The sequence below is a fragment of the Amborella trichopoda genome, chromosome 8 (genome assembly GCF_054954075.1).
Source record: "Amborella trichopoda isolate Santa Cruz 75 chromosome 8, AtrichopodaSantaCruz75HAP2 v2.0, whole genome shotgun sequence".
NCBI classification, from domain to species: Eukaryota; Viridiplantae; Streptophyta; class Magnoliopsida; order Amborellales; family Amborellaceae; genus Amborella; species Amborella trichopoda.
Genome location: NC_142343.1, coordinates 12,200,638 through 12,224,034, shown reverse-complemented (window position 1 = coordinate 12,224,034; position 23,397 = coordinate 12,200,638). Strand labels below are relative to the sequence as shown.

Here is a 23,397-nt window from a genome sequence, read left to right as displayed (position 1 = left end):
AAGATAATAATGAGGATATGAAGGGTGTTCCGTTTTTCTCGTGAGGTTAGCAAGGGTGCTTGGAGTTTAGAAAAAGGCAAACAAATCCAATTTAAGTGCGTTTTGACTTTCGTGGTGTCGCAGCTCAGGGATTTCAACAAGGACCTGATGCATTGTTCACAACGTAACCGTCAAGCCGTAAGTCCGTGTGTTTATGTTTCATATTGGATTTTGACTCCAAAACCAAGGGTTGAAAAATAAGAGCTTTTAACCAGAGAGAGATCAAAATGGTGTCGCTAAACAGAAGTACTAAACCATATAACTTAAAACGCATTGGCATCTCAACTTCACAAAATTTTCAAAAAACCAAAATAGTGCACAAAATGGTGCCCACAGAGAAACCATGCAACTTAAACAAATTTTCCTTCATCCTGTCGCTGCTACACAGATCAATGGTGAGCTTAGCTTAAGGAGGCAAGTTTTCCACATCCCCCAAGTTTTGCAATTAGCAAAGATCTCTAGAAGTTAGCAGCTCTCCGATCTCCAATTCAAGCATACGGTGCCCATTCTGATCCCTGGTCACCTAAACAAGAAAAAGAAAATGGTTCAACAATTCACTCCTGTGAACACAAGCACACCCAGGTAGTATAAATATCTACTTTTATTTATATTAAATTTAAAAAAAAAGTCCGAAGTCTTCACCCAAATCGGCCGAAGCACCGAATTGCTTCATTTTTATCACCAAACTAAAGAAGAATCTGAAGCGAATCTGACAACATTGGACATTTGGAGGAGGATACCTTAGCTAATGTATCTTCCCCAAGGATGTGGTGTATTTTTCCATTTTGTGGTTTTAAGTTCCGAAAGATTGCATGCTTCTTATGTTTGTTCTAAATCTGTAAAACTTTTATTCACATTTAAAGATCAATATGCTGTTCCAGAAAGTGGGAATAGAAAAGTTACTTTCCTTTTTCACCATAGTAGCAGGGGGGAAGATAATAGGACTTTCCATTCCTTTAATGATAAGGTTTAATGGACCTCACAGGATATTACCAGCAGCAGACAGCCTCACTCACCATGATGATCTGAACACTTCTGTAGGACCATTCAATAGATAGGAGAGATGGGCCTGTACACAAATGGAAATAGTCAAAAGGAAAATATTTTTTTTTCCTTAAAAGCCAAATGAAAAGACCCACATTAAAGCTCAATAAAAAATGGATATAATTGTCACTTCCTTCAGAAAATGAGGAACTACCTGCTAAGGAGGACACAAAACTTTCAACTGCCATAGGAAAGCCTCAGAATACAACCCTGAAGCTCTTACTCTATGCACATAGGGCTCCAAAGAGTGATTCTCCTCTTTCAAGCTCTCATCAAGCATTCTATCTTCAACGAGCTTAGCAGAAGCCATCTGTGTCACTTGGAAGGTATCAGCTGAGCATTGCAGCTTCCTAGCAGGTCCTTCCTCCCCCAGCATTAAGAGAGCATTCAATAGTGCCCTCAGCTCACTTTGGGCGCCAGGTGTCAGCAACATGCCTTTCAAATGATCCACTAAGGCAATCTCCTCACCAGGACTGTTATAATAAACATAAATATAAGTTCCAGCAAATTTTGATTCTGAAGATATATATATATATATGGAAAAATCTTCCCAACGCCTATAGGCTACAATGAACAGTGATTTCGCCTACCCTCATCACCGTCCAAAGTTCATCGCACGGTCATGATTGTCCGATAGTGTTTCATTTTTCATTTTTTTTTTTACAAATCGGAATGATCTGAAATTTGGAGCGTGTGTATATCTTAGTAAGGTGCACCTAATAAAAATATAGAAGAAAAATAATTCGTGAAAACAAAATTAACCAAAATACCCTGAAACTTTTTGGGGGTATTTTGGTCAATTTATTTCATGTAAAAAATATTTTTGATATTTTTTGTAGATTCACCTATTTTTTATGAACACACAATACAAATTTCATATCATTCCAATTTGTAAAAAAAAATAAAAAATGAAACACTACCAAATAATTGTGACCATGCGATGAACTTTAGACAGTGATGAGGGTAGACAAAATCACTGTTCATTTTTGCCTATAGCCATTTTGTAGTATCTTCATATATATATATATATATATATATATAGAGAGAGAGAGAGAGAGAGAGAGAGAAGTATCACAGTACTAAGCATCTAGGTTTAGACAAAATTGCCTTCTTCCTGGAAAAAGAAGCATGTTTTTTTTTTTTTTTTCCTTTTTTTTGGTAATCACGAAGTGATAGATGCACCTTCCGGCACGGATTTTCCCCCCACGATGTCTCTGCCGTCTCCGCTCACTTGCCTTGCTAGCGGCACTTGAGCTTATGGATGCGCCTGAGCCCTTACCTTTCCTGTAAACAGTAAATTTGCGATATAAGGTATCAGAGAATATCCCAATTAACTTCTCTTGCAGAATTCCAAATGATGATACTAACCCCTTAGAATTAGTGTTTCTAGAGGTACCAGCAATAGAATGCTTTCAGTGAATTATTAGAAAAGCAGTGAATTATGTTTACAACGCTAATTTTTAAAGAAGATTTTCAAACTTGAAAGTATAGACAACATGGTTTCTTCCTGCTAATTTGAAATCCAAACTTATCAATTAAGTAAAACAGAACACAAATTACAAATTAAGTAGGCAGCAGAAAGAACAGACATTTTGAAGTGGATTATGAGGTCAGAATTTGGTTTCTCCGCTTACTAAGTTAAGAAAGTAGAATTCTTGACCCCAAAGGGATTAAGAGGTCGGAAACTAATGGTGCTATCCTCCTCACTTCCTTTCAGAAGGTAGTGCTCTCAGAATGTTGCAAGGAAGTCGATCTCAGTTCAAAGAAGCCCCCTTGTTCCTGGAGCGTTGGAGGCCGGGGATGGGAACATCTCGCAAACATAAATTTTGGCTCAGGTGACTCACATTCCCCTCCATGCCAGACACCCCAGCACCCTCAAACTCATTGGAGATGCATGCGGGGACTTCATATCTGTACACTGGAAGTCGTCCGAGTTTCTCACCCTGGGCACTATCCAGTTGCTGATCGAAACTGTGAACCCTAATCTCATACCTCCCACGCTGTGGCTTAAAATCAGAGGAGTCCTTTTTTGCATTCATATGGCCTGGTTAGAGGCCTCACCCCTTTCCCAACCTCATGGACGTGAGTTGTGTAATGGCCCCAAGGCCCTGGGAGCGCAGGGCAGACCACAATCGCCGGACCTTTGTGGCTCACAGAAGACGACGGGTCGCCCATCGTAACTGTTGAAATTTCAATCGGACGGGTCCTGTTGGACTCCTCCAGCCCACGAACTCAGGCAGCCGCCCTTCCCTTCCGCTGTCCCCCCTCCCAACCTCCCTGCTGAATCACGCGAGGGCTGATGTCAGCCCCCTCACTGCCCCCAGGCAGCTGCCTCTCTCCCACCTTTCCTCTCCCACATCACCCCCTTCCAAAACCCATGTGACAGCCCAGACCCTCTCCCCAAACCCATCCCTCCATGTCCCTTCTCGAACGCAGATCCCTTCTGCCCTCACATGACACTCCCCCTCCCCTTCCTCCACATGGCCTCCATCCTGCAGCCCCCTCATACGAACAGCACCTTGCCCACTTCACGTGCCACTCAACCCTCTCCTGGCCCCGTCATTTCCATCATCTCCCCACGTGGCCAGATCCCTCTAATTGAACCATCGCCTCCCCTCCGCCGCCTGGTCATGTGGCCACCACCCCACCTTCCTGTGACAGGTCACCAGATGTCACTCCCTCACTCTTGAGCCCTATGCCTCCTCTCCTCCCCACTGACTCAATCCGCCCCACCCCAACCTAACCTTCTGCCAAGCCCCATCAACACCAACCCAATCTCCCCTATTCTCCCTCCAGACTTGGCTCCACCATTGGATCTAGGTCTGCAAACCTCCATTCCCTCTCAGCCCTCCACTTCTCCTATGACCACCCCCATCATTTCGCCATCCATACCAGCCCCCATCTCTCCCACCACATCATCCAGAGTTAGCCTCTCTCTCATCCTTGATTGTCATACCCCCCCCCCCCCCCCCCCTTCATCCGACGGCCATGACCCCTTCCTCTTTTCCCCCCGCAACCCACCTCTCGCCTGCCCCTATCCTTTGTCCCTCATTTCACACCCCACCTCCCCCCTTCTACCTCTATTGTCGACTCCATCCCCTCTCCCTCATCAACCATCGCTACCCCTCCCCATGGGCCTCCACCAAGCCCTTCAACCCCTTATCCCAGCTACACCTATCTCTCCTGAGCACCCAACCACCCAGCCTTCTCAATGGCTAGCACCTCCCATCCCTACACCTATCTATCCCCCCTAAATGGCCTTTCCCCTACCCAACCCATCAGCTCACAAGCTACCCATCATGCATCCTTTCAACTGTCCCCTCCTCCCTTATCCCTCTCTCTTCTTGGGAACCCATAGCGGCAGCTTCGCCTACCCTCCCCCTTTTCCCTCTCCTAGGTGCCCCCTCAATTTGTCTTTCCCTAATCTTCCCTCCCTCCCAGCCACAACCCCCCCCCCCCCCCCCCCCCCCACCAGGCTTTTATCCATACCTGTCTTCCCCCCCCAACTATGTCCCTATTCCCCATCCCTTAACACACCCAAACCCTAGCTTCTTTAATTCGCCTCCCTTGAAAGTTATCCTTACTCCATCATCTTGGCACACACATCACAGGGTCACTATCCTTCCGGCTCCCCAAATCCAGCCATCTTCACACATCTCTCCCACTATTACTATTTCTCCCAAACCCATCCCCCCCCCCTCCCCGTCCCCCTCCCCCTCCCTCCCCGTCCCTTCCCCTCCCCCTCCCTCCCCGCTACAGATTCCCGTTTCACCCCACCTGAGTGGTACAGCCTGCAAACCTCAAGAGAAGGGGCCAGCCTTCCCTTCCCTCCTTGCCATAGCACCCCTAAATCCCCTTTTAATTCCTCCACGACATCTCATTCGGGTTCCATAACCTCGGTGGGCTCAAGCTTCGTCGATGGGATGCACCTCGCTCAAGGAAATAGTCATCAGGTGCTCAAAGTGATGGGATTCCAATACAATATACCAGAGGGTGATATCAAGGCCCTTCTTCAAAACAACACTCAAACTAGATTCAAAGTAAGTCCAAAAGGCACAAGGGAGTTCTCTAAGCTCGCTTTTGAGGTTCGCTACGACCTGGCAGAGCACTCGTCTACTACCGTTCCCCCTACTGGCTCAGGCACCCTGGCTCATCAACTTCTCAGTCTTCTCCAAGGCACGCCGCCTCCTACAACCATTAGTCTTGAAACTACTTACTTGGAACATCCGTGGCCTAGGCTACCCCCACAAACACTAGCCGGAGACTTCTGCCTCAAATAGCTTCTTACGGCTTCAGCCATCATCGCAACCAAACTCCCTTCACCTTCCCTCAACCAAATCCATCAGGTCTAGGGCATGAGGCCCTATCAATTGGTAGCTCTTGTAGCCCAAGGGGCTTCAGAACGCATCTGGGTAATTTGGGATCCATCCATTCACTCCCTCTACTCCTCTCATGTGGCCACCTCCTCCGTCACAATGGCCTTCACTAGAATATCTGACGGTTTGCCTTGGAAGTTCACTACTGTATACGGCTCTAACTCAGCTAGCATAGGGGATCAACTTTGGGAGGAACTTGATGGGGTAGCTTCTCTAGCCCCATCAACACGGTGCCTAGGTGGTGACTACAATGTCACCAGGTGCTTCGAATGTAATTCCAACCTACAGTCACCCAAAGTATGTTACACTTCTCCAACTTCATCTTCTAGGAATAACCTCATTGACCTCCCACTCCAAGGAGCTAATTTCACCTAGTTAAACCACTCCCCTGAGCACTCTCCAAAATCGATCGCTACCTCACCAGTTTCGACTGGGATGCTTCTTTCTACGGCTCCCGTGCCCTTGCTCTCCCCAAACCCACTTTCAACCACTGACCCATCCTCCTCGATAGCCAGCCTACCTCAAGAGGGTAAAAACCCTTTCGCTTTGAATTAACTTAGCTTGAGAAGCTCAATCTCCAATCCTTGAACCCATCTTGGTGGGAGTCCTTCTCGAACCAAGCTCATGGTTGGGCTCGCTTTCGCCTTCAATGAAAATTGCAACTCCTCAAAGCTTCTCTCAAAACCTGAAGTAGCCAACTCCCAGGCAACTTCAAAACCCAGAAAGAATAGTTGCACCAGTCCATAAAAGACCGAGACCTTACTCAGGAAAATAGGGCCCTCTCCTCAAAAGAAAGACACCAGAGATCCCAACTCAAAATCCAATACCAACTTCTTCTCAAAAAGGAAGAAATCTATTGGTGCCAACGCTTCAAAGTAAAAAGGTTGAAAGCCAAAAATCTTAATGCCGCTTTCTTCCACAAAATCGCAAACTGCAGAAGGTGACATAACACCATACCCAAATCAAGGTCGAGGAGCTTGTCCACCAACCCCAACTCGTGGAGGACTCAATCATTAAATTTTCAGATAGCTCTTCTCGGCCCATCCCGAGCCCAAGCCCACGATGGACGACCTTTCCTTCCATCCCATCCCGCCCAAGAAATCGGTTTGGCTACAGCGTTCATTCTCCAAAGAGGAAATCCTCAAGGCAATCTCTGACCTAGGATAGGATTGGGCCGCAGCGCCCGATGGCTACCCGTTTGCCCTTTTCAAAACATTCTGGGAGTTTATTCAACCTGACATGCTCTCCTTGTTTGAGAAGTTTCACAACCAACGGGACATCCATAAGGCTATGAATGCAACTTTTATCGCCCTCATCCCCAAGGTTGAAGGAGCCGAGGAACTTAAGGATTTCATACCAATTAGTCTAATCAATATCTCTTACAAAATCCTCTCCAAGGTCCTTGCATCCAAACTTAGGGAGGTTCTCGGTTGGGTCATATCCCCTCACTAAGAGTGCTTTTATCAAGGATCGATAAGTCCTCGATGGAGTATTAGTGGCCCATGAAGGCATCCACTCTTGACACCTCTCAAAGGTGTCGGGCATGGTCATAAAGTTAGATTGGGAGAAGGCTTACAACCATATCGATTGGGGCATCCTATAGGAAACTCTTCACAAAATGGGCTTTGGCACTCGTTAGAGGGCCTAGATTCAAGATTGCATCTCAAACCCCTTTTCTCTGTCCTTATCAATAGTTACCCCAAAGGTTTCTTCCCCTCCTCTAGTGGCCTTAGGCAAGGAGACCCCCTTTCCCCCTTCCTTTTTCGCTATAGTAACTAAAGTCTTTAGTCGATTCATCACTAGGATGTACCAACATGGGCTGTTGGAAGGCTTCAATATCAGGAACCATGACCCAAGTATCTCCCATCTTCAATATGTTGATGACAACCTTCTTTTCTATGGAGCAACCACTCAGCAGGTTGATTTCCTTCTCTTGTTCCTAAAATGTTTCGAGTTGGCCACCAGCTTCAGGGTGAATATGGCCAAATCCAAGATGATCTGAGAGCCGATCAATTAGCAACCTTGCAAGCCGGTGGGGATGTGAAGTAGACTCTCTACCTTCCACCTATCTGGGCCTGCCCCTCTGCATCACAAGCAAAAACAGAGGCTTTGGAGCTACATCGTAGACAAATTTGATAGGAAGCTTGTAGGTTGGAAGGGTCACTTCCTCTCCTCAGCAGGAAGAATCACCCTTATCAAAGCAAGCCTCTCCAACATCCCCATCTTCCAAATGTCTTTATTCCATATGCCTTCCGCAATTGCCAACCGCCTCGAACAGCTCATGAGGAACTTCCTTTGGTTGGGTGAAGGGGAGAGCAACAAATACCACCTCATTTTTTCCTAAGAGAAAGTATGTCACCAAAAACGCTTGGGGGTGCTAAGGATCCACAAGCTCAAAAGAAACAATCGCCCCCTTAGAGAAGTGGTGGTGGCGCCTGGCAACCCAAGAATACCATTTGTGGTAGGAGGTATTCCACCACAAATACCACCTGAATACTAGCTGCCTCCATCTTATAGGAGCGACAGCTGACCTTTTGGAGCTTGGAGATCCATACTCCGTCGAGCCTATTCAAAGAGAACATTAGATTTCGATCCCGGGGTGGCAACCGAGTTAAATGCTGGTCAGACATTTGGATTGGCAACAGCCCCCTACAAGAGCTTTTCCCCAACCTCTTCCTCCTTGCTCTCAATGGACAGGCCACAGTCGTAGACCACTTTAACACCTTGGGGGCCTCTAGAATTTGGAATCCCAATTTAGGAGGCCACTTACCCCTTACCAACAACGAATTGGGAGATTTCCTTACTTTTTCCTCCCTCCTATCGGAAAGATCTTTGAAGGTGGACCAGCTTCAAAATAGTGTCCCCATTTCGACTAGATATACGATGTGCACAGAAAATGAAGAGTCCAACTCCCACCTCTGTATCCATTGCAATGTGGTCTTGACACTTTGGGTTGACCTACTGCAACTTCCCAACTGGTCATGGACAACCTCAAAATCGGTTCCACACCTCTTCAGCTCCTCATTCCTACCCCCTTGGTCAAAGTCCAGTATTTTACACTGGCGGGCCTTAGTCGCAGCCACACTTTGGGTAATTTGGACAGAGAGAAACAACCGAATCTTCCAGGAGGAGGAGCTACAAAGGAGGCCCTGCAGGACCGGATCGAAAACCTTGTCATCTTTAAGGCAAAAACCACAAATATTTCAAGCACTTTTACATCGACTTCCACCAAAATTGGCAGGCCTTGCTGCACTTATGACCTACCTGCATCCCTCGCTCTTCTCTGTGGAGACCCCCCGAACCTGGCCAGACAAAACTCAACTTCGACTGTTGCTTTCTAGGCAACCCGAGGCCCGCAGGGATCGGAGGCATCCACAAAGGACAGACACAATATTCCTTCTGCAATGCTGACTGCAATATCGTGGAGGCCCTTGCCTTGCTCGAAGGTCTCAAGAATTTCAATCCTAGCTGGAGCACTGTATTGCTCATCGAGGGAGACCCTAAAAAGGTTATTTCATGGGCTTCTGGACTCTCGGACCACTCTTGCAGACTACACATTTTTGACAAAATACTCCACCTTTGCAGAGATACACATGTTGCTTGGAAGCATATATGGTGCAAGGCCAACACAGCACTAGATGAACTCACTAAAGAAGGAACCAGTCAAAACGACCCACTTGGTACCATTTTGGCACCTTTTTTAGCTCCTGGTTCCCGACTTTGTGTTAAGGAACTGAATGTAAAACTTTTTTTTTTTTTTTTGTATAGCCCACCAATATATGCTGCACCCAGTCTGCAGGCTGCCATTTTTTTTAACTTGTATACTTTTTCCTTTTAATATAAACATTAATAGATTAACAAAAAAAAAAAAGAGGTTGAACTAATGAGTGAGTTAGCGACTAGAAATGAGGGATCACTAACATTGAATGATGCAATCCTAGTCACTCACAAGGTAGACCTCCTTTTTTTTTTTTTTAAAGGATATATAAATATGCATACAGCAAACATTAAAGCACTATTCCATACAAGTAGGTAGAAAGAAAACCATGAGAACAAACAATTAGATAACGAAACAAAAACGTGTCCCAAAGCAAATTGGTACTGGATTCTCCTCGGTGTGGGTTTAAATGCAAAAACACCCCCCCAAAAAGGTTTCAGTAGGTGTCTCAAAACTAACAAACCCGCTCTGTGGGGCACATACTTCCTCAGACCCTTCGGCTCAGATACAAGCATGCCTATTAAAAATCTAACAATTTGGACGAATCAAAATTTGTACTGTGAAGCCAATCCTATCACAGCATGTTACCCATAGAGCCTTCTATTAAATGTGCTATGGACAGTGGATGCAAGTCATTCACAAAATGAAGGGAAAATATCAAAAGATTGCATGAAACAAGTGTATAAATGGGGCAGGCACCCAGAAATTTGGAATCTCAAAAACAGTGACTGGACCAGTAATTTCTTTTCTAGATGGCTAATTTACGGCAGGTTTCTTTAGAAAAAACTATCAGTGGTCCTATTAGTAAAGCGTTAACATATCAATACAGGAAAATATCCAGGCACATGTTTGAGAGTTTGAGAGCCCATGTTTCTAGCACACCTGGGCATTTACACAGGTGCTCCAGTAATTGTTGGTACTTTCACTGAGAAATATCGTATAGGAAGAAGACTGTCATAAGAGAAAGGATACGGTACCTCAGAGTATAAGCACTCATTCCACTGAAACTGCTACTGGTTTCTGAAGCATTGTCATCAATATCATCATCATCAGCTGATCTTCCCTCCAATTGCAATTTCACAGCGAGAGCCAACCTTCTCTGCCGAACAGCTAGGTAACGGGTTAAGTATTTACCCACTTTCTCCACTCCCTCCACATACTCTGATACAAGTGAGCTTGCACATTCAAGAGCGGCATTCTTAACCTCCATTAATAAATCTTCTCTCTTATGAAGAAACCCAATTCTCAGAGCTTCATTCCACTCCCTTGCTGCTACAAAATAGCCAACCCCACTCTGAATGTCCCCACAATACTCCACAGCAATTTTGGCAGCCTCTGCTGGTTTTCCCATTGCTTGAAGCTCTTCACATAGTTCCTTTGCTAGCTGTAGAATCTCTTCTTCCCCAAGTTTTAGCAACCCAGCAACTGCAAGCAAACCCCTCCAATTTCCACAAGCGCGATAGGCTTTCAAGGCCTTTTCCAAATTCAAACAACCCAAATAAGCCATAGCTGCATCCTCGAAGAATTCTTCACGACTTAAATGATCACCCCAGGCTTCGAAAACCTTTTTTCGATTGGATAAATCAGTGAAAAGTTGAAGAGCAAGGGGAAACAGTTTGGGGTTGTTTCTTATGAGGTTTAAGCAATCCTCAAAGTAAGCATCACCAGCTGAGATGATATTTCCAAGCGCCTTCTCAAACCTGTGTAGCCTAAGATCAATTGTATACAGCATAAGAGCAGGAGGCATGCTTTCAAGCTCCTTAAGGAAGGGAAGAAATTCCTTTGGGTCCCTCTGAGAGTTTAATGCGACAATGGCTGCAAGATTCAGATCATAGAGGCCTAATGCAGCTTCGAAAACAGCATCTGAATCAGACAACCATAAAAGATGCTTTAAAGCTTCTTCTGCAGAAGGAAGAGATTTTCTTTGAGCACTCCCAATCTCATCTAAAGATGCTGACAATTCCATTTCTCGAATCTTTTTAATCCTCTTCAATGCTTCTTCAAGGGCAGGGGGTAGCCTACGAGCTAAAGTGGTCAATATGCAAAGCTCCCTTGTGGGGCTCTCAGGCAGTTGTTCTTCAAGGGCCAATTGGATGGCCTCAAGAACAGAAGTCACTTTGTTATTTACACTCTCAACCTTAGAATCTTCTACATCCACTGTTTTACTCCCTGGGGGGTAAAGGGGAAGTAGAGCATTCTTGTAAAGGGAACCCATGACATTTTCATTCTTTATAGAGCAAATAAAGTCTGTGATATGGCTAAGATTATTCACTTGTTTGACAAATTCTACTGCTTTTTGGAGAAATTCTTGCCAACCACAATAATCAACAATGATATTGAAATCGAGTCTCTGTCGTCTAACCATGAGCATGGCATCTTTGAAGCGCCCTTCAACTAAAGCATTAACAGTTGCTAAGAGGACCAGTTTTCTTGGGTAGATGCATTCTAAGTTACCCCTAAGAGTTTGTATAATTATGGCTGCTTCATCCCCATCTATAACCCCAATCACTTTTGCACCTCTTTCCCAAATCTTTATCCCATCTTGATCCCCAACTTCATATATTTTGTTACTTCCATGGCCATGGCTTTCGAGAGATAACAATTCATCCATAGCCATGACGTAGAGAAAGTCATGCTTCGTGGTGAAGACAATGTGGGTCACAACCTGTTGCATGATTCCTGAAGCACTAGAATAAAAAGAGAAACTAGTGCAATTTTCACACAATATTTTGTCATTCACATAAAGCCTCCCATCAAGGTCCAAGCCAAAAATTAAGTGTTTCAGTGTGCCATTATCAGAAACAGGGATGGCATTCATCCATGGGCATGTTGATGGAAATCCCTTTAATATCTCCCGGGAAGCCATTTTCATTCCTGATTTTGAAGAATATTCTGCAAGGAATCCCCCATCAAACTGTATAAAAGCTGAGCATTTTGATAAGGGATTGGGCACAATAGCAACTATTGACCTTTTCAAAAATATTCGCTGGATGATCTTAGCCTGCCAGTTTGAAGAAGTGACTAAGTTGGAGACAGAGTTCTCTGAACAAACTAGCTCAATCTCTTGCAAGGAATAACCAAAAGAATGTTCTTGTCCCTGAGAAAGAGAGATCCCATTATTTTCCATGGATGAAAATTCAATACTTGAATTGGGCTCACTGGACTCAGAGTGTAAAACCCCAAGAAGAACGTGAGAGTCCAACCAAGTAAGATGCCTGAGAGTGCCGATGATTGTATCAGAGCAACAAGTATCAACAGGAAATACTTTGTTTTCCATCTCTTCCCAAACATCCATTACGGGAAGCTCCACCACACCCAAATTGCCATCTGACATGCTCACAGCTAAACAGCTCTTGGAATCCTTACAAAAGAAACTCTTGTCTTGAACAGAACACGGAAACTTCAAGTTGAAGAGAGAGAAAGGAGGTGGAATAAGTGATAGACAGAGAGGAGACAAGAGAACATTAGCACTATCAATCACCAATGCAACAGCATTATCTGAAACGGAAGTTACCCAGATGAAATTGTAACTTGCGATCTTTGCCAACAAAGTCCAAGAAATCAGATGCAATGGCTTTGTGGGGTCCCAGAAAAATTTTACCCTATCTCTTTTTGGGTATCTCAATTCTTGTTTTAGATACCAGTGGTTATTGCTAAATGACCAAATTTTAATACTGTCATGCCCTTCACACCTGATAAGAGCAGCAAGAAGCTCAGAACTGCAATTCCACTTCAGCATCTCAATTGTCGATTCTTTTGGATCATCAATACTAAAGGAGCCTCTTTCCAAACCATTTCTTTCGAAAAAAACAATCAGAGCACACTTATCGTCAGCCTTTCTATCATATGCAGCAGCCACTTTCACGCCAGTAGGCATCCAATCCAAGCATGCTCCCATGAAAGCCTTGTATTCTGAAGAAGAATGAAGGGACCCAGTCTCTCTTTCCCATATCTTTACTTGTTGCAAGGAAGAGGAATCCTTTGATCCAGTTAGAGAGGCAAAGTACTTACCGTCTCCTCGCCAAGATACTTGAATTTCTGTTGAATCTGTGGAGCCATCAGTAACATCAACATATGCCTTTCCTGAAATCTAGATAGAACAAATAATCACAAACTGTATAAATGAATCATACATACATACATGCTATCACACATAAATCAAATAACAGAGAAAGAAGCATATTGGATGCTTGTATTTATTTCTTGGGACACTCTAAGAGTTACTAAGAGAAAATAAAGAGAATAAGCATTTGCATAATATCACCGCTCCAGTGGACAGATGGTAATATTTGAAAAGAAAGTGGCACTTTGGCAGTAAAGGAAAACAACTTGAATGCTCTAGGCATTTTAGATATCTTAGTCATAGGCCTTATTCCGTTGGGTGGACAAAAAACAATACCCATAGAATGAGTGTAGTAGAGATGAGGATGTTGAGATGGATGAGTGGCAAGACAAGAAGAGATAGAATTCTAAATGAATCTATTCGAGAGAATTTAGGCATGGCACCAATAGACAATAAATGAGAGAGAGGAGACTTTGGTGGGCTGGCCATGTGTGGCGCCAATCAAGTACAGCATCTATTAGGAAGTGCGAGTTAGTTCAAGTGGAAGGACAGAATGGGGCAAGGGGGTAGGCCCCAATGGACGTGGTTGGAAGTAGTCCGAAAAAATATAGGAACTAATGGCCTCACTGAGGATATGGCCTATAATAGATCACAATGGGGAACCAGGATTCATGTAGCCGACCCCAATTAATTGGGAAAAAGCTAAAATGATGATGATGATGAGTCATAACCCTTATTCCAAGAAAAAAACAGTTGAAATTGCACATTTGGAAAGCTTTTCTTATTTCTTTTATCATCTTCTCCATCATTTCCTCATTTTTCAGACATGTCAACCTTAAAAATTACATATAGCAGATCCAAACTTTGAAGTTCAGTCTGAACTATTTGAGACCCACATTGGAACACTCAGATCTGTTAAAGAAATGTTGCTTCAAAATGCAAGTACAATGGCCTCAAAAGAAAAGCAGTCTGCACCTTACATGACCATAAACTGATTAATTAAAGAAAAAGAAAACCAATTTGCCTGTAACTATGAACACCGCAATGTAAGTGTAAAAACTGTTCAATATACAACTACATACATCCGTTTTCTGAGGATGTTCAAGCATGGTTTCATAAAGCACATCCCAATCTTGGGTCATAACCAGTAACTGTCCATTGCCAGCTGCAACACTGAGAACAGCTCCATCTGGACTGCAACAAATGCTCTTGACACCACCTTCTACCCTGCCAACAACTTCAGTTGTCTCATCAGAGTCCACGGTAAGCAGCAATATGTACCCATGTGATGTCCCCACTATCAATGCCTCCTTCTCTATAAGGTAATCCATGGCTGTAATGGAATCCTCGGGTTCTAAAATAGAAACCATGGGCAAGTAAGTTGAATTCTTGCTCTGGTCCTTTCCCTGGCAGTGTAACGAGCACGAATTAATAAACAGAATATTTCATCTCAAAGAAAAATTTCCTTTTTCTATTTGTTTTTATTTTTTTTTGGATAAAATCTCAAAGACGAATAAAAAAGTTCTGGTCCATAAACTTGTTCGCAACAGACATACTATTTTATCGCAAAATACTAAAAACATACCCTAATGATGAAGAATAATTAGACTCTTATACACAGCTTTAGAGAAGACTTAAAGAATGAGATAGACATTGGTTTTGAACTTGTTAAAACAAACTAAACACCAGATGCAATAATAATTAGCACACAGGGCCCAAAACAAAGAGTTATTGCAGAACTGGTATGAAATGCTCATACAACACCTGAAAATGATGTAATTTTTACAGAATATTCAACTTGAAAACCAGAAGCAATAATAATTAGCATGCGTGGCCCAAGATAAAACTCGCATGAGGTGCTCACACAACACCTGAAAATGATATACTTTTTACTGAATATTAAACTTGAAAACTATGTTATTAATGCAAAAGTGATGAAAAGGGAACATATCTAAACAATCTTCTCCCTTTTTTTGCTTGTTCTGTTTAAAGATGGTAAATAGAAATCAACTGCTTCCTGAATCCTCAGAAACCCTTCTCAAGCTCGTATAAAGACCGAGTCTCAAAATCCCAAGCAAAACCGGGAAATCTTCGACCAGATCCTAAGGGCTATTGATTTCCCAAATGCCCCAGAAACTCTAAACCATGCTTAAACTCAAATTTAATCTGGAATTTATAACCAAAATTCTAGAAGACCTTGGGCTCATCTTAATGTGCATAATCATATCAAGCTGATACAAAGGTCAACATTCAAAAGTGGGAAAATTTTGTATGAATGGGGTTGTCAACTTCTACAGCATTGATGGACCCCCAAATACCATCCATTTGTTGCACCGCTGCTAGTGGTCAAATTACAAATCTGAACGATCATTTGTTGGTGAATAGATTTACAGTTTTAAGAGCTGAAAAATTTATAATTTATTTTTTTCAGGAATTGATCACAAGATAAATCAGTAGTTATTTGCAAAAAATCAAGTGCTTGATCCACCTAACATGGTTTTCAAGATTTCCATCAATGCTGTAGAAATGTACAACTCATCCATAGGTAGTTTTTCCTTCAAAATTATGCTTCAGAAATACCTCTAGAGACACTAGTTCTTACTAAATAGCTTCTTTTTCATTGTACATATTCCTTTTTATGGCCTCAAAATGATCAAAACCATCCTTTTAGTCATATTGACATCTTTTTAACAGCAAGCAGAAACTCCGAGGAACCCATCATGAGAGTACTCAATACTCAAAGAGACTCACCAAGTCCAACTCCAGAGCTCGACTCTCAACCAAATTTCAAGTTTTTCACCAAAAAGTTAATATTGTTTATTTTAGGTTATGCCCTCAACTTGGCATAACAATATAAATTATGGTTTTTCCAAATAAATTAATGAAACCTCATTTGAAACCAAAGAGAAATAGAAATACACACTAGCAAGAAACACTAGCCCTTTATGACATGAAAAATCATAAACCTAAAATTAGTCCTTTATGGACATGGAAAATCATAATAGTAGCCAGAAGCCTATAAACACACACGTGCGTGCACGCATGCACACAAGCGAGTACCCGGACGCACACATACAGAATTCAAAATCACCCCAAAAAGGCAATCTGAAGTCCTAAACCCATCCTTTTGTGGCATACAGAGATTAAGTGATCTAATGCCCATGGGAACATAGCTTGAATGATCTTAGCTCTTGTCTGGATGCTGTCCCAAAACATGTTTAGGTGCTGTTGGAGCCCCACGATGTGTGACAGCGAATTTGTGTTTGAGTGGCTTCTTTGACTGCCATTTTAGAACCCCATTTAGGTACAGGTGCACATAAAAAACTCCAAAGTTTTGTGACAGCGAAGAAAATTGAATAAACCAGCTTTCTTCATACTTGCAAAATGCTGCATTTTGTTGGACATCAAAACTGTCATTAACCAAAACATATCTCGCAGCCAAACAAGGTGCTAGTATCCATAAGGGGGAATATAGAGAAAAGTCATGCACAATGCCGCAAATCATGGCCAAAGCAATCCTCCACAATTCCCTTACAATAAATTCCAAGCCCTGACCTAAATCTGCAACCAACCCTTAAGGTGTTCTGGCAATTGACAAGAAATCATTGAAATTGAACAAGAATCAACAAAGGCATGTTCACTTATGATGTCAAACTTCCCCTATCTAAAGCTATCCCTCAAATTGATTACTTAGCTGTTGATTCATCTTAAAATTCGAATTTAGCTCATTCAAATGTAGACGCAAGTCTGCAGAGATCAAACTTGATAAAAATGGGGAAGATTTGGAGTAACATAAGTTTCTTTTAAGCTTCTGTTTCATGTGTTTATAGAACTCATTTAGTTTTGATGGATCAAATTCTCAGAGTCAGGAAGGATACAGCCATTTTAATGTGTTCATTTGATTCTGAACAAATGTTCAAGCTCATATATATCCAGTACATAGTTCTTATATCTGTTCCATGACAGATTCTTTCAAATTTGACTTGGAGAACACATAGATAGCAAGACTAGCTCACTATAGTTTGGCCAAAATTTGGATCATACATATCAAATGTGTAGTTCTCATAACTTAGTTAAAGCATCTTGCATATTTCTTCATAGATTCCTTGCAGGATGCTTGGCAGCAACGAGACTCCCGATCATATGTTTGATTTGCTGTACAAATCATTTATTTTCATGCACAAGCCTGCATGTGCTTATGGTTATCACTTATTTGCAAAAAGGATAATTCTTCACAATTGTTCAGTTCATTTTATTCTTAAAAAGCCTTCCAGCCTCTTTTTAGGATAGGAAGATCCTTTAAAACCTGCAGTTGGGCTATAAATTCAGACTAATGACTGGAGTTTAGGACAAAATATCTCTCGGTTAAGGTAAGTACAAGTGGAACTTCTGTCAAATCCTCCAGAGGGCCTCAATTTTGAACTTTGATGTATCGTATATCAATTAGGCCATTCAGATTGCTGTTTTCTCAAGAATAAGGATTCCACACATTTGTCATTCTGCAATTTCTTTTACCATGGTTTAATATTTGTGTCGATCAATTGAGGGCGCAGAAGAGAAGATCTTAGCTGGGAGACATATAGCAAAGGGAAAACAGAGTAGATGCACTTAAATTGTTTTTTCAAGTACCAGGAGAGTACTCTCCCTTCATAAGACGAGGCCCTAGAGGCCAAGACAAAATCTGAAATGAACATAGAACCACAATTAAATAACCTAAAAGTTACACTAATACATCTTTATGGGACTTCGACACTAATGGTGACTAAGAATTAAAATTTGATGACTACTACTAGAAAGCACAAGAGGTCCTAATATTTTTTTAAATGTAGCTGTCACCTGTATATACTTCACAGTGTTCTAAAGCTTGGCGAGCTTGACTCTGTTTTGCCTAAGTTATGTAAATGGGCAGGGTGACCAGTCCCATTGAAAAACCTCAAGAACTGGACAAGTCTCATGGGTTCCCGAGGTTATTTTATTAATTTTTCATGGACTCAGCCAAGTCTTGTTGAGACTCGCCAGAGTCATACCGGCTGACTCAAGCTTGGCCCTGCACAGTTCGATTCCTGAATCCCTACATAATGGATAATTATTTATTTTAAAATGGATAGGCAGCATGATGATTTCTTAGCATATCATAGCAGAGTTTATCAAAAATGTGATGCAAATTAGTAAGTAAATCAGAGCCAGAAACAGTTTGACAGTATAGTTGTTGATTGTTTACTTTCTAGGTAGCTAATAGCAAGATAGCATGGAGAATTATTTATAGCCCATCTTCCCTTTTGACTCGTTTTTTTAAGCACATATATTTTCGTAAAACATCAATCTGGTTCACTTGGGCTAAAAGCGGCTCGCATGCCTAGAAAGGTATTTCTTTGGGTCTTAACAGGTTGCGTAATAATGTAAAATGGTTGGTAGGTGATGGTAAACTAATTGATTTTTAGGCCGACCCATGGCTATCAGAGAGATCTATATGGGAGTAGTATGGAATAAACGTCCATGAGGACCTGGGAGCTCTGGCCGGTAATAAAGTGTCAGATTATATAGAAGGCTCAACCCAAAGGTGGTCCCCACCAACCCCCTCTTCGAGTCCCCTTATCCATGTTTGGGAGGAGGTGCAATCCCATGTGCTTGCTATCATGTGCTTGCTATCATGTGCTTGCTATTTGATAATTCTGCGGATGGTGTTTTCTCAGTTGGGCATGCATGGGATCAGATTCGCAAGTCAGCTGGCTCTCTCCTCATGCAGATTACCTATCACCAGATTGCTTCGATCAAGAGGCCTGCAGGTGGAGAACAGATGCCCGCTCTGCCTCCAGGAGAACGAATCTACTGACCATATTAGCATGCAATATTCTTTTTAGCAGGTTTTGTTGTGGTCTATTCTTCGGAGATTTGGCAAAAATATTTGGAACGAGCAATCAGCAATCACAATGTTGACCAGATGGCTCAAGCTCCGCTTCAAGTCCAATGGAATGAAAAATGTTTGGATGTCCATTATTTCTATCACTATTTGGTGTCTCTGGATAGAATGCAACTTTCATATACACAGAGGAGGGAGAACACCAAGAGAAAATCTCCTAAGGCAAGTTATCCACTTTGTCAGCTAACTTGCTAAAGAAAAAAGCTAGGCCTTTCATTCTTCGGAGCGCAATATAACCAATAATCTCAAGCTAAACTGGTGTGCTGAGACACCCCCCATCCCTATACAAGTGGTGTGGTCCCTCCCCCTAGTCGGCCACTTCAAGCTCAACATAGACGGCGCTTGCATCCATAATCCTGGAACTGCAGGTTGTGGGGGAATCACAAGAAACGATGTAGGTGGTTTCATAGCTGCTTTTGCAGCCCCATTAGGCCTCAACTCTAACAATGATGTCGAATTCCATGCTTTGAAGTTGGGAATTTCTCTTCCAAAAGAATTTAATTGCAAACCCCTCATCATAGAAAGTGACTCAATATTGCTCGTGAAATCCTTGAGACAAAAATATAAGGCACCATGGACATTGCGTGTAGTTTTGTCTAACTGCAGGGCTAGTCTCTCCTAATTTGCAAATCACCAGTGGCCGATTTTTCATACATACAGGGAAGCTGATATGTTCTTGACTATTTAGCGAAGAGGGCAGTATCCATGGCAGATGCAACAGTGTGGCGTACTCGCCCCCCGGACGATCTACACCCTCTGCTACTATATGATGCTGCAAATGTTCCCCTCACAAGGGGTGTAAATTGACTGTAAAAGTTATCATTTTCCTCTTCATTAACAAAACAGGTAACTACATAAGTTTTACTCTTGCTCTTATAGACTTGTAGTAGTTTGTCGCACAATTCAACTATCATAATGACCATGTAATGTGATCTAAAAGCGATGTTGACATAGAAAAAATCCTTGCTTCTTTTTTTTCCAAGTCAAAAGCCCAACTATTTTTTCTTACAATAGGCATTGTATTCCCCATTTCATTAAATAGAGTTTCTAATTTTTTCTCATTCCTTTCATAAATTATCTCAATATTTTTCCCACTGCATCCTCTTATTTTAAGAATAGGTTGAAATATAATGCATATGGCCTATAGCTCTGCTGCTTGAAACTCAGGAAAAAAATAATTCATATGCCTCATGCTCTCAATGCATTTGAAAAGTTACCATAATGAATGATAAGAAAAACCTTCAATAATGTTTCATCAATGCTGTTAGTACTAGATATTGTGAGCTTGCACTTGCATTCTTCCTGCAAAAGCGTGTAAGTTTTCCAGCTACCAAAACAAATCATAAATAGTTCTTTCTCATGAAAAAAGTTGCTTCCTTATGTACCTAGTCTTGATGCATTGAGTTCTAATTTTGTCTAGCTCGTGCAACCAGGGAGTGCTTGCTCTCCCAAGGTTCAGTTTTAGGTCTTCGGATTGTCTAGATAGGATTCTTATTACAGATGATTTTTATCATTGGTTTCTCCAGATATATAATAAGTCAATAAACACCCTAGAGGACAAAATGACAGTCAATCATCTTCTTACTCGTGGAAATTTCAGAAGAACAGCAAGGACCTCCATTTGGATTCCTTTGGAGTTGGTAGTGTACTTCCTGAGTAGACCAACGATCTCTTATTCAGTTCTCTCTAACTTCAACTGCCATCTGGAGGTTGTATCCGCAAGAAAACAAGTTTCCTTGCCATTTCCTAGCAATTTTGGAAGCGGCATAACAACCAAAATCTTCAAAGGCACGATGGTTGGTTTTGTGTTACAAGAGAAATCATCTCAATCATCACCTGTGCCCTTTAGCTAGAAAGAAATTTTTCTCATAATATGTGGAGAGGTGTTTGGGGCTATTAATGTGAAAAACAATTTCAAGGAAGGCTCCCATTCGCCTTTAGTGAACCCTTGATTACCAAATCATAGATGCTGAAGAGCAGTGTAATCTGCAGGATGTTGTGAAGTTCAACTTTGATGGCAAAGGGTTTGTCAACCTTTGCCCTGCTTAAGTTGGTAGTCTTTTTCTCTATAGCACTAGGGAAACTCTAAAGACTTTCTGAGGTCACTTAAGAGGTCAGGTGTATGCAGTTAAAAAACACGCTGAGGTGAAAGATTTACTCAAAGGACTCAAAGTTTTAGCTCCTTTAGGGCCATGCCAAGTAGAGGCCTAAAGGGTGTCTCATTGGATGTGATTAGATCGCCAAGTCAGAAGTTGAACATCTCATGGCATTGACATATTTGCAGAGGTTTTTAAGCATTGTGACCTTATCTCATTTTATAGGAATGTGAATGATCAATCCGTTTAGTGGCAAGGGATGGTCTGGGATGAACAATGCTTTAGAATGAATGAATGAAGAATGATGATGATGATAATAATAATAATAATAATAATAAATGGCATCATCATCAAATGATACAAGTCTTGGATAAGAATCTACAACGCACTAGAACGTCCTTGTTGACGAATGACGATCTTTTACTCCGACAGCATCCTCGAACAATGTGATATCTCACACAGGGTAAATCCTTAACCCTTCCTCCTATTACTAATACTACATAATGCTAATGTTATTATTGTTATTGTTGTTATTATTATTATTATTATTATTATTATTATTATTATTATTATTATTATTATTATTATTAAAATAAGGATAAGAATAAGAATAATAATAATAATCATAGTAAGAATAATAAAAATACAGTGAGGCATTAATCAATGGAAAAGTGTGTTCTGTCAAGTGAATCAACTGAATAAATAATAAAAGGGAAAGCTACGGCAAGGTTTAACTATTGATGCTTCCTTAATTGATCGAAAGAACAAAAGAAACAATCGCATATTGCTTATCCTATGATCACTCACTTGCTTCCATATGAGAGAGCAAATACAAACCAGTGACTAAGAACTTCAGTATCATATTATCATCAGACCCAAACATGAATTGCACATTTTTCACTAACAAAAATACAATATGGACTACCTTCACTAAGTCGCACAACGCATATAGAAATCCGTCGTTTAAACGGATAAAATCACTAAATATTTCTAGAAAATGACCAATTTCAACGAAACCACTAAAACCCATTAGCAAACTAAAGAAAAGCAGAAAAAAAAAAAAACAAAGACATTGGTATTCAGCTCTAATTGGTACAGATATTGGAACTAACATAAACGAAGGCTTCATCATGTTTAAGCAACAAGCAAGCTAAGTAGAACAAGAAGCAGTTGGCTTCACAGTTTTTAGTCCAGAAAAAAGACGAATGACAAGATGGGTTTACATGGAGATGGAGAATGTATATGGAGTTGGAAGTAGAAGCGTAGAACATGCGATTTTGTTCAACGTCCATGGCTGCAAGAGTAACGTTTTCGCCCTGTGACTGTAAACCCAATTCCAGGGTAACCTCTGAATAAAGCTTCAGGTTCTTCATCTTCTCAAAGCTTTAGAGATCAGCAAAAACAAAAAGGAAAAGCACAAAGCCCTTTCTCAGACCTGAAGCTCGACACGATGGAAACAGACTTCGATTGTTATAAACAAGGGTGTGGTTTCTGTAAGGTTGCAACCTTAAAAAATCCAATTAAGGCGCACCTCCACCTCCAAATTGTATCTTAAAGTGAAAAACATTATTAGGATTATCTCGAAATCTATTTTTATACCTAGTTATAAAATTTAAAAGTCTAAAAATAGTTAAAATCAAGTAAATCTATAACCGTATGAAAATCTTGAAAATAGGCGGTCTAAATAATATACAGCAAGATGCACCATTTTTTAAACTCAAAATCTTTTCTTTTTTATATTCATACATCGCGATGTTGAGACGACCAATTAGAGGTTTTTTCAACATTAAAACAACTTTTTCTTATGACTTTTTGAGGTGCATATGTGATTCTACATCATAATGATGCAACTTTATATAAACTTTTTCTTATAAACAAACGGTTTACAAATGCTAGAGAAATAAAAGAAGGAATCGGTTTCTATGCGCTCAGGCCCGCATATGTAGAAATGTGGGCGTATAATAAATCTACTTTTTAGATAGATTTTTTAACATAATTTTTAAAGACTTGTAATCTAACATGGAGTTCATGAATATGAAAAAACAAGTAAATTTTAAAAACTAAAAATAATATTCTAATAAGAAAACATTTGGACCGTTAGCTTCCATTGTTTTTAGATGTTAAAGATAGATGCTTAACAA

The 23,397-nt window shown here is 41.3% G+C and overlaps 1 protein-coding gene across 1 annotated transcript; it reads right to left on the bottom strand.

Annotated features, from left to right (window-relative positions):
* Window positions 1–267: 267 nt before the first annotated feature.
* On the bottom strand, window positions 268–22,824 carry ABO1 (IKI3 family protein). Its single transcript, XM_020668360.2, has 7 exons — window positions 22,480–22,824; window positions 14,323–14,646; window positions 10,155–13,267; window positions 2,266–2,367; window positions 1,238–1,556; window positions 1,056–1,108; window positions 268–562 (listed from the first exon to the last, which is right to left on the bottom strand). The coding sequence occupies exons 1-5, from the start codon at window positions 22,627–22,629 to the stop codon at window positions 1,241–1,243; spliced, it is 4,005 nt and encodes a 1,334-aa protein (XP_020524019.2). The 5' UTR covers window positions 22,630–22,824; the 3' UTR covers window positions 268–562; window positions 1,056–1,108; window positions 1,238–1,240.
* Window positions 22,825–23,397: the final 573 nt, after the last annotated feature.